This window comes from Melospiza georgiana, chromosome 4, assembly GCF_028018845.1.
Source record: "Melospiza georgiana isolate bMelGeo1 chromosome 4, bMelGeo1.pri, whole genome shotgun sequence".
Taxonomy (NCBI): domain Eukaryota; kingdom Metazoa; phylum Chordata; class Aves; order Passeriformes; family Passerellidae; genus Melospiza; species Melospiza georgiana.
Window position 1 is genome coordinate 52,705,183 of NC_080433.1, and position 12,610 is coordinate 52,717,792.

At 41.2% G+C, this 12,610-nt stretch overlaps 1 protein-coding gene across 3 annotated transcripts in view; it reads right to left on the reverse strand.

Moving 5' to 3' along the window:
- PDZRN4 (PDZ domain containing ring finger 4) overlaps window positions 1-12,610 on the reverse strand; it is a 223,708-nt gene that overhangs the window by 37,850 nt on the left and 173,248 nt on the right. For all 3 annotated transcript variants that reach the window (XM_058021886.1, XM_058021887.1, XM_058021888.1), the window contains 2 exons: window positions 1,795-2,048; window positions 115-217 (listed from right to left, as the gene is read on the reverse strand). In XM_058021886.1, coding sequence (XP_057877869.1) covers window positions 115-217; window positions 1,795-2,048 — 357 coding nt within the window. The remainder of the gene's footprint in view (window positions 1-114; window positions 218-1,794; window positions 2,049-12,610) is intronic.

Here is a 12,610-nt window from a genome sequence, read left to right on the forward strand (position 1 = left end):
GATTTTTAAGAAGCATTCCCACTCTTCTTTTTCTCAGAGGAGCCTGCTATCAGCTGTGTAAATGTCATATCTGTAATAACAGAAAGAGAGGGTGAAGTGTGCCCATGATCTTACCTCATACTCAAAGTCCTCTGCTCTATCTGCATCAGCAGGCAGGCTGGAAAGATACTCATTGCCTTCATAAAATTCATGCTCCACTGGGTGAAGAGAATGGCAGCTATGTGGAACAAAGCAGTACAATAACAATAGATGAGAAAATATGGGTTTTTTAAATTAAAAGGTCCCACCTCACCCCCCTCCACTGTCACCTCCTCCCCCTGCTGCCAACCCAGTCTCACTTCATAGTTTTCTCATCTCAGAAATGCTTGTCTGAATGGCTGGGCAACCTGAAAGAACCAAGTACCTGAAAGAGGCAGTGCCAAGAAGCAGCACAGGCTATTTTTCCCGAAAAGCTCATGCTCTGATTCAGTTCATTTTGCTGGATTCATCTTTAGGCATATTTACACAGGGTTATTTCTTATAAGGATCTGGTTTGAACCAAACTGCTTCACTGTGACATTTTGGATTTCTTACACCCATAAAAGTACATAACTCCAGATTCAGGTGCTGTGTCATGGCTGGGGGCAGCTCACTAATTATCTGGTCATAGTCTTAATCTACAGGCCATATCAGGCTCACAAACTGCTCAAGAATTTATGTAAAATAACTTGCATTATCCTCTTGTGTTAAAGTGGTAACAACATGGTGAAGTGCACTTGAGCAACTGCACAATTAAAAATGTCAGTAAACTGTACTGTTAAATGGGTTTGGAACACAAAGAATGAGGTCTTTACAACATCCTTAGACCCAAGGCTGGATCCCAACCATGTAGTATCCACGGTGGACCTATTTCAGCAGAGGGTGAAAACTCTTCCCCATTCTGAGGGCACAGGAACTTCAATCACAGTAGCCCAGAGTTTAGAAATACCCAGTAAAAACTCAGAAATACATGTATCCTGTTCCTTGCTGTGCAGCAGTCAGCAGTAAGTCAAATCCATCTAGCCCAGAATTTCTAAAAATGGACCTGCATCAAAGTTAAAAGTGTCATGTTCTGCATTAGCATCAATTCTGCAACTCCACACAACATGCCAGCAAATCAGTGAAAAGGCTCTAGGGCTATAATATTTTTTGGCAGGCTACAAAGGGTCTGTAGGGTCATCTGAGGTCACCCACGACATGATGTTATTTATGAGGTGGGGTTAAAAGAGGAAGAACCCTACACCCTATTTATGTATAAGCACCACCTGCTGGAGTTTGCATCCAATTCAGTTTCAAAAAGAGATAATTTAATTAATATATTTTGCCATATGACAGATGAAATGGTACTTTTTGATATCTATATTTTTGGAATTGTTTTGCTTTTGATAAGGGGAACTTTATATTAAATCACTTGTTTCCTTGATTTGTTTTTGTAAAAATCTTGGAAGAAAAGAAAGCAAGACAAGCTCTTTCTAGGTCTGAAGAAGCCTTTTTGGTACTTTGAAATACAGAAGTGTTTTTCTTCTTGACTAGGGCTTAGCTTTGGATGAACGGATACATAAACACAAAGTAAACATGTCTGTGATTCCTCCCTGTAGCCTTAATCTACAAGCAGAGTTTAGGAAAGCTGTCACTGAAGCCTGAATGGGATAGTGGTTATCAACAACATTTATTATTTATTTAGAGTGCTCCTGAGATTTTTCAGGAGAAGGCTAAAAGATCATCCCTGCAATGCCTCAATCCCGCAGGTAAACAGCAGAAAAAGATAAACCATACCTATCTGAAAGTAGAAAAGGGCAGATATCTGGAACTGGTGGTGTGGAAGGCCTTAGCTTGGCCAGAGCCATGATGTGCTCAAAAGTGATGTCAGTCTGAGTGCTGGCATCCGTGAGCCGAACATCCTGAGAGCCGCCGTGAGCCTTGGCAGCTGGGGCTCGTCGTAACACCTGAACTACGATGGGCTCCTTGGCATTGCGGAAAGCTTCCACGGCCTCCTCGTGAGTGGCCTTGGACAGGTCCTTCCCATTGACCTAGGGAAAACAGGGAACACAGCCAGGGTGAGAGAAAAGGCAGCATAAACACATGGGTGTAAAACATAGGGGGATGAATTATTTGTGCGGCACATCAAGCCCCTGATGACATCGATGAGCATATTTTGGTATCCCTGCAAGAGGGAAAACACAGCTGGGAGGAGAATTAAGTTCTTTAATCTTTCCCAGAAATTAGAAATGGTTTGAACTCTTCCATAACTGTCCCACCCAATGGAATCCAAACACAGCGAAACACCCCCAATATTTAGAAAGTAATTTAAATTATTTCCTCTTATCCTATTTTATTAACTTTGTAAAATACAGCTAAAATAGGAAGGGTGCCTTTAATTTTGAATTTCAGCATTTTCTGTGGTATGCAATTGTTTTAAAGGATTTCTGGCATAGCACTGTTATTAATGCAGATGTCAATAAACATTCTCTGATGTCTAAAAAGAAACAAGGCCAATTTTCAATGTTTTGTCACTTACCTGCTATGGCCATTATACAACCATTAAGACCACAGATAGGAAGATTGAACTAGCACAGTCAGCTGCTGGTCTTTCAAGGAAGGAGAACTAACTCAATAAATAATTTGCTATGAACAGACAAATAATCAACCAGAGAAAATTACATTGCAAATGTAGCATAGCTTGGCAAAACTAAAAGACTGTGCCAAGGTTTCTCTCTGCTACAGGCAAAGCAGCAAATTCCTCCTGGTCTAGATGAGGCCTAAAATAATGTAACTGCAAGGTTTGATTATGCTAAATTTATACAAATTCAGGTGCTTGGGGCAAGATTTGCAAGCATCAGCCCACTACAAAATGCGAAGGGTAATTGCTCACTGGCAGTCAGTAGCTAAGCCCTTGAACACAGGGCTGTGCAACATCCTTACAGAGAAAATACTATTCCACTGGTTCTAGAGCAGTGGGACCCCTGTTGACTGCTACACAGGACCTAACTGTTGTGAGCTACTGTGGAAATGAGATGATCCTGTGCTGGGGTAGAAAGGTAGGGTTTTCTAGTAAGAAATGTGACTACCTGAAGGCACCAAAACCTGCTTAAAATTTATATTCCCAGGAAAATTTCTACACGGCCAGCAAATCAGAAATAGGAGTCTGCCGCAAGGTCATGCTCAAATTATCTTCTTCGTATAGACAATGTGTCATAAAACTTCATAAAACTTAATGAACCCTCCCCAGAAATGGGACAGACCCATAAATTACTTTTCCGCAATGTTTGCAAATAGTGGTGGAAATGAAAATTTCTTTGCGACATCACTCCTTCATTCAAGAAATTCTTGGAAATTTCTTGTCAAAAAGGACAAAAGCAAACGGGAACAATGTCAGCAAACTCAAAAGAGCGTGTGTAACTCAGCAGCCTTCAGCAACATTTTGAAGAAACTTGTGCAACCATAGTCCTATCATATTTATGTGCATGGCTAGGACACTGCTTACCATTAATTTCAAGTACATATCAAGTGAGTACATTTCCAGAGTATGTACACAAGTACAAGGTAGCATCATCTTTCCTCTGGCTTAATTTCCAAAGAATCAGCCCTTTCACGCCCATGTCACTCACGAGGATGTGCCAAATAAATGTAATGTGATGTAGCCACCAATGTAAAGGTCAGCTGATCTTTTTAGCTGGACCTGATGCAGTGATGAGAAGCCTACAAATTTTGAACACATTTCTGTACATATAAAAGCTCAAAGCTCTTCATGCTGAGTGCCTGGGGCACCCAAAAGTACCACACCACTGCAGCCTAGACTGTGACCAGGTAAATTCAAAAGGCAGCTAGGCTGCTCACCTAAGCTCAATGCATATCTCTGGTCTGTCTGATAACCGAAGCAAAAAAAGTAAGATTTAATGTTATAGTTTTATCATTTAGACTATCATCCGTAAAATCATAACTAATTACAATATAATTTACGTTGGAAAATATCAGTTGTATCTAAGAGGAAAAGCCAGAGCTGTCAAATAAAAAAATAAGTTATAAGAAAACCAAAGAAATTTCCCCCAGCAGAGAACTTCTGCAAGCCCTCCCTGCACAAGTGACGCTGCCAGGGTGTTCAGACTCAGCGCCATCTAATGGAGGCAATTCGAGACAAAGCTTCAAGCCTCCTGACACTCTTCAGTCCCTGCTTCATTCTTGTTTCTAACTCAGATCCTATCAAGGTCACAGTTTTCCAGTGTCTGTGATTTTTGTAAAAAGAGTGGCCTATAGGCTGTCTGACGGACGCTCATACCTAAGGCCCTACTAATAGAAAAATTACTTTCCTGGTTCCCTAGTCCCTTTCAATACTTTTTCAGCTTCAGACAACTATATGGTGTTTCTCCTAAAAGTACATGTTTGGGAATAAATACCACATAGCAATGTATCAATTCTTTCCCTCTATTCAAGTATAAAACACACAATCCTTCTGTATCCCAGCTGAACCATGTGGATATTGGCACAAGATAACCATTTGATCACAGATCCACATCAACAATCTAAAAGACATTTGGATAGCATACAAAACACTTTTTTTTTTGAAAACCAGAAGCTCTGTCTATTCACATCAGTCTACACTTATCACTTATTCTGAGGAAATAGACATAAATTCACAAAATTGCCATTTACATGCAAATTTTATTTCTAAATAATAATAATATTTTAAAATCACATGAATGTGAAAAATCACAAAAGATACACATTTTCATTTATCCTGGGAACCTATGTCTGACCTCTATTTTCATTTAAATGCCTATTTAATTTGAGGGCTTTAAACACATTCTCTCCTTTATTTGGTTTCTTATGAAACACAAGCACAGTGGACCCAATACTTGTTTAAATCGTCACTTGAAGTTCATCAACACACTCTGTCGATCTGCACAGAGGTCACATAATTTACAAATGCCTCCTTTTTCAGAAGAAAATCTATAGCTGAATTACTCTATGCTGGCAGCTGTCCTGCCCACTTGGGGCGGAGGAGAATTTTTTAAAACCCTGAAGCCAGTACTACATATGGGGCTGGAAGCACTTTCCCTGCAGGTTCTTTAAGGATCTTCTTCCTGCATTATCCCCCAACTTAACTCTCACATACAGTTACCCTGGGAGTTAAAGACAGCTGAGCACTTATTTACAACAAGCCATTTACAGGTTCTTAGTGGACGATTAAATAAATTCCTCGCCTCTGAAAGGTTACTTTCAGTGGAATCCAGGGTACTATTTTAAGTGGATAGAGAAATCAGTCACTTTTAACAGTCAACACAAAGACAAGGGAATACATTTGTTGTAGCAGATGGGCTAATTAATCCACAAGCTAGTTGTGAATGTTAAGTAAAGAATATATCTTTTCTCATGTAAACCATCCTCCTGCCCTCTTTGATTAAGCTTTTGTTTAATGAAAGCTCTCTCCCCCATCCCCGGCTATTGGACACACTGCAAAGTCTGGGCCACTTGTCAACATCTCCCCCAGAGTGACTAGTGGCCACTGCCTGGATCCTTGCCATCCCCTTTGGATTCTTGCTCTAAACCCAGCCACATGCAAAACTTCATCAGCATCAGAAAATAAACAAGGAAATGGTTTTGTCTTCCATGCAAACATCAACTGACATTGGCCAACTGCCACTTCTAATGCCAGCACCAGTGCACACAGGCTGTTCCCACACAGGGAGGTGGGCAGCAGAGAAGGACAGGACTGAATAACAAAACAGTGACTACGAGATATGTAGAAAAATGGGTGTTAGATTATCTTAATGTTATGAGTGCTAAAGAAAAGGTGAAGAAAAATCAGTCCTTCAATGAAGACTGCTTCCAGGACTTAAGTGACTGTGACTGAAAATTTAAACTGCCTTGTCTGTCACTTTTCTGCTCTTGATCTTGATTTAATGCTGGGCAGAATTTTTGAAAGAAAAGAGCTAGAAACGTAAATGTTTTCAGTAGTCTTTACTTTTTCCATATTAAGAGAAAAAGGAAAATAGCAGAAAAAGGGGAAAAAAAGGAAAAAGTATGTATAGTCATGTGAATACAATCATCACAAAATCATAAGCAGCTCATGAGATAACCTCCTACCCTCAGCAAATATCTGGCATATGCAAGTTTAAATTTAAGATCACCTCTGCTGAAGTAAAATCCTTTGAGACACTTCATTTATTCAGTAGAGGCAATGGGAAGAATAACTGAAGTGTTCTGCAAGAGCAGAGATGTCTAGACACACAGCTTTCCTAGCTAAATGACAGAGATGCTGTCTGACATGATGATGGAGTTCACACAAGGCTCACTGTCCTAGGAGATTTCAACACCCATGCAGAAGATGCCCCTGACCTGACAGGTGCTAAATCTGCTCTCATCACAGCAGTCTCCTCACCTTCAATCTCTCACCCTAAATACACCCAGGCTACCATTCCCTGGGTGCATCCTTGGACAGCAGACTGGCACAAAGATCAAACACCGTCCTTAAGTTTGACCAGTCCTTCTTTAGGACAGGAATTTGAGCCCTTCCTAACTGCAGGCAACAGAGAAAAAAGAACAAAACCATCTCAGCTTCCTTCCTTATTTACAGCTTTTGGCATACAGAAACTCTAGAAAACTTCTGCTGCTGAGGGCCAACAGCTGCGAGGCTCCCTGGGCAGGACAGGTTGGCATTGCACATGTCACAGTGCCAGCCTGTCAGCTGCTCCCAGTGACACCCGTGCTGCTGAGGACACTGAGTCTTCTGCTAACACTCGTGTGATAGCTCATCTACAGGAAGGGCATTTGACACGCTGACATTTTAGGTTACAGTTTAGTACTAAGCCGCATTTCTTCAGCAAGTTTATCTGAAAGACAGCAAATTCAGCCATTATCCAATACCACTATCTCAGTCAGAGTTCATGCAAGCTCAGTAAAGGCACAACTTCTATTATGCTGGTTAATGACATTTTCTCTTCCTTGGCCAGGTGAGTTAAGCGACTCTTGTTCCAATTTGATCCTTTGCTGCCCTGACTGTGAAATCTTGTCATCTTTCCTAAAAGCTACACAAGCTGCTGAACATGCAGGTTCTGGCTGCTTCCCTCAAGCTGAACCACAGGCTTATAACAAGAATTACATCTCTATTACCTGTAGAGCTGAGGTTTGTGCTGTTTGATAGCTGGTTTGTATAGGTGGTTCAACAAAACTGGATAGGCTCAGGCAACAGCCAGTACTGCAGCCTTCCGTGCATCTCTGTGTGTAACCAGCACACCACCTCTATTTGCCAGTAATTAGCAGAAATCTACTGTGGCTGAAAAGCCAGTGGGTAAGTCTTTATCTGAGCAAGACAAAATAAAGGTTACAAAAACTGGGAAAACATAAAAATGTACCTATTTCCACTCTGTAAAATTTCCTCTCAGAGCGAGACAACCCAGTGACTTCTAGGCAATTTTGATAATTTTAAACAGCAATTGCCAGAAGAAAAGCACCCTCCTTTCAACTGACCTCAAGATGATGCTTCATTTTGTCAGAGTTGTTCACTGAGATCAGTGCATCCGAGGGCAGGTCTGACAGCTATTTCTCTCTATGATGGACAGACATGACATATTTTGGAAAGACTCCAGCAAAAAGCTGGACACTGCCTGGAAGTATTGCCCAACAAGATGTCCTAGGGAATTCAGAAGATTTTCAAACTGGAATGGAAAAAATTGTCCCAGGCAGATGTACAAAGAATGGACAAATAGTCCTCATCACATCTGCAGTTAATACAGCAAACTAGTGAGCAAGGTAACTAACACCTTGTGCTTGTGAAACTTTGGTTCTCCAACAAATAGAAACTCAGTATCTTTTTTCTTTGTGATTTTGCCTTCTCTACTCAGTCACCTCTAAATAAAACAAAAGCACTGCTAGAAGCATCTCCCAAAATTGTGTGTAGAATCATGCTCCATGTTTTGAAAAAACATTCAAGTCTGTTGTAAGCAAAGCAATCATTGAAGATCTCCCCAACTTTGGGAGGAGGTTTTGGGGTTTTAAATCCCAAACGTATCGACTGCCTAAATGCATTTATGGTATTGAGTACAAGAATTTGATTGTGTTTTAGGTGCGTGCCTGCAGCCTGCTTCTAGCTGGCTGGATGAGGTACAGTGATCATTCAGTACAAATGCCTTTGAGCATTTCAATCTCCCTAACACTGCAAGGGACATTTCAATTCCTAAAGACTGTTTGTGGTTCTGGGCCCTCACCTTGGGACATCTCTTAAAAACGACTTGGATGCTACAATTCTCATCTCTAGGATAACTATCACTGCTCCAACAAGTTTTAAATCATTACTCAGCAGCTTTAATTTGTAGCCAAAATGCAAACTTAATTTCTGCATTTCATAACATGAAGCTTGGCAGTCGGTGCAACTGGAGAATATTTCCTCCAAATCATCACTGTCTTCTAGAACAATGCACATCTCACAAAGATCCTTTCAAGTCCTTTAATGCTGATGTCAAACAATATCAGAACAGCTCAGAAAGTTCAGCCTAAAAAGTACAAGAGCTCAGAAAAATTCATTTAAGTTTTGAAAGAGTGAACATAACAATTAACTGCAATTCTCTTGGTTTGTGTTATCTGCATTTGTCACGTGAGTGAAATGAAATCACCAAATTAAATTCAAGAATTACTGCATTAGTTTCAGAGTGAGCTGCCTGGAGACAACTGCTGGTAGACAAGTATTTGTGATCAACTGCTGTTGTCTTTTTCCAACTCCCTTAATCTACCCAGCAGACCTGTGATTAGCTGCAATCACCATCTTTCTTGCATGCTCTTCCAGTTTGTATTCCCATCCTCATTTCTCCTTCCCTTTGCTGCCTCTGTTCTCTCTCTTAGTCTGTTGGCTCTTCTCACTCTGCCTTTTTCTTTCAGTGCAGGCCCTTCTTTACTCCCTAGGACTCTCACGCCTGCTGATTCCCAAACCTGCCATCTTTCCTTTCCTGAACTCTTCTCTGCAAAGACCTCCCACTGCCCTCTCACTGAACCTGTCCCCTCCCCACAGGCTGGGAACTTGTCATCCTCCCAGGGTGACAGCTGGAAAGCTGAGCACTCATGAGGTCTGCCTTCACCAGCACCTCCTGGTACCAACACGAATGCTCAGCTAACCCAGATGGTAGTGTTGCAAGGCTGGGGTATATTTACTATGCAAATTGCTTTTAATATTGACAAACAGTTTTTTTGATGATATTAAGATTCTGCCTGAGGGCAATAAAGACTAAACTAGCTGTGGCATGCATAAAATACGTGTGTTACTTCTTGATATAATTAGGACATCATTCATTACATTAATCATTGCAAACTTTTTCTGTTTGGGGATAGGGCATTGAATAAATCTCTCAAGAGATCTACCACATGCAGTAATCCTTTGATGATGGGGAAAATACAATCAAAGGCCAGCCTGTGTGCTCAGAACGAACATTTTTTATCTCTAAGCCTTTGCACTGAATGCTATAGTCTTCTGTGAACTTCATGGTGTCTCTGCTCCACCACAAGCTCACTCTCCAATTTCACTTACAAGATATGTACTTTTCTCAGAGAAGAGGCTCTTCAAAAGGTAACTGCCATTAAAGTTTTAGGAGACCAAATTAATGACATTCTTTAATCATCTGCAGTTCCCAAAGAATAATGGAAGAGGCTGAATGGCAGATTTTAGGACTCTAAATAACATATAGTCACTTTTTTCCTTTTAGGGAGTCATAGTCCACATTTCACTAACAGAAAAAAACCCCAGTCACGGCTGGCATCGCCACATGAATGTTACACTTATCACTGTCATAACAATTCATCCACACACAGACGACTGAAACTCCTGGTCTCCTCTGAACCGAGTAGTTTAAAAAGATAGATGGCTGCCTTCTGGCTAATTGTGGGAGTTCTTTCATTACTATAAAAAGACTTGTTATATCTCAAGTGACTTTATAAGCAGTGAATAATGAGTCTTAAAGTCTTTGGAAAAGACTCCGCTGATCAAATGCTGGGATAACTTATGGGCACAGTGACCTTTTCCTCAGTAAGATACTTCAAACTGCTGCTGTTGGCCCATTATTAAAACTTCCCATTTAAGGCATGCAGTTAAGCCCAAGGCAGACTTTATTTTTTTTATTTTTAAATTCAATTTAAGGTAGCACAGCAAGACCTGTATCTCTCCCAGCGTGGAGGACTAACTCCTGGCCGCTCCAGCTGTGCAGGAGCAGGACAGATGGCTGTGGAAGTGCAGGCAGCTGGCTGGGTCTCACCACCCTGCTTCTGACAGCACTGCTGGCACCAGGAGCCTGCATCCCATGTGCCACAGCGCTCCTCACCCCTGCCAGGGAGCTCCTTCCAGCCAGCCCGTTCCCCAGCAAGCACCAGAACACGGGGCCAGCTCCTGTGTCCCTGCAGGGGGAGCAGCCCATCGCCTCCAGCTGACCTGGACAGCTGAGCTTGGCCCGGCCAGGAGGGTGCTCCGAGTGCCAGCACTGCACACTGCAAAACTGCAGAGACAATAAACACAACAGCACAGCCCTGAGCCTGGTCTCGACCCTGGCTGATACCCTGGTCAGTTCCTGGGCTCTGCCACACATCTAGCACAACACAATGCCCCACTGGGGCGCCACACACAGGAGGTGCTAAGGTTAGAGTGACCCCTAAATGCACCTGCACTCGCTTTTTTAATGAAGGTGCAACAGACTGTCTCTGTATTAATATTAATGTCTTACTGAGCATTTGTTTTAATTTTATCTCAAAGAAACAGAAAAGGTTCCTCCTCTTTGGAAGCAAAATTTGTAGAGTCTCTTTCATTATTTTCTCATTCTTCTCTCATGCTGTCTTGAAACTAATCTGACACTGTTGTTCTCCATTGATTTTTATGGCTTTACTCCAGAACAAGCATATTGGTAAATTATTTTGGCATAACAGTACTTTCAAAAATTCATTCCAACGTTTTACAGGACTAAATATTTAAAAAATAATTTAGACAAGCTCACATGTATTTAGATTTTCTCAGTAATATGGGCTGACAAAGCAACAGATACATTAACTTCATCCTGCCTCTGGAACATGGCTTCCTAGACTCTTTTTCAAAGATGAAAATGAATTCAGAGAAACAACTCACTTGATAAAACAATGCAAGTAATGGGGCCTTACCTGCTATTCAAAAGTTCATCAGATGCTTTTGTACCAGAAAGTTCCCCATAGCTTTTAGGAAGGCTTAGCAATAATTTTTATTGAACATTGAGAAAGCAGCTGTAAACTTGTAGGTACACACAATGAACACAAAAGAAACTACGTGCAGAGGCATAGAAAAGGAATCTGATGAAACATAATTGTGACTGTTTCTTCCCTTTTGTTTCTCTCTCTCCTACTTTGATCCTCTTTTAAAGACTATTTATTCATGTAGGATTACTTCAGTTTTCTACTGAGTGATGACGGCTTGCTGCGCTGACACAGAAATATTTTAAGTTGCTTCTTCCTAAAGTTTATTTGTTGCATTCCTTCTTAGCAGAAAAAAATTGTAAAGGATGTGAATATTAGTACCAGCTTAATTCTATCTTATTTAGACAGCACCATGACTGTGTACACATTTTCTGTACTAAGAGCTGCAGCTCCTTTCCTGCTAAAAATCAATTACCGTTGCTATTTCTGTCCCTGTGTTTCCAACTCTATTCCTCCTTCTGAAGCCTTGTTCCTTCCTCTCTCCCTATCTCTGCCTTCCTTCACCACTTCCTTCCTGTGTTTTATTCCAGTTGCCTCTTTGGCTTCCCTCCCATATTTTTCACTCACTCCTTTGACTCCCTTTATTTTCTGGGATTTGGTCTCTGCAGTGGTAGAAGCAGCAGCAACTGCTCCTGTATGGCTTTACTATTTAACACCTGCAAAGGGAATCTCTCCCTGAATGAAGTCTACAGGATGTCCCTTCCTACAGGCTTTAGGAGAGAATGAAGTAGCTGACTCATTCCTCCAATGGACTCTCAAAAAATCAGCAAGGGCATTTTCTGAGGAACTTTATGTAATGCTCATCAATTTTCTTTTCCCAGGCAATTCCAGGTGTATTGCAAGGATATCAGAGCTGCAATTCCAGCTCTCCAAGGCACATCAAGGCTGTTAAGGCTCAAATGGCTGAAAAATACATCAGTGAGCTTATGCACTGCTGGTAGCCAAGGCTGTGCTGCTGACTGGTCACTGAATATGTTGCACCATTGCCTTGCAATATCACAAATATCACTGGAATACAAACAGATTTTGAAGAATCTCTTGTGTTAACTCTTCAGGAAAAAAACAGGCCTTTGGACACATGTGGGCAGTTCTTGTTGGTTTCAATTGCCATGCACCTACATCAGATGGTGAAGTTTAGCACACAGAGCAGAAAAGACCTTTAGTTATCAGGAACAGACTAATTCTTTCTGCTCAGAGAAACAGAATTGTACTCTAATATGAAATGAAATTATCTGACACGCTTTTGATTATCTTAAAAGCAGCATGAGCAACTTAATTAAAACACCAAAAAGAATATGGCAACCTACTATACTTATGTATTTGGAAAAAAACTGCCTAGGGGAGGACTGTCTTTGGCTGTATAGTATCAAGCACCAGAGAGCTCCAGAGTAAGTAGGGC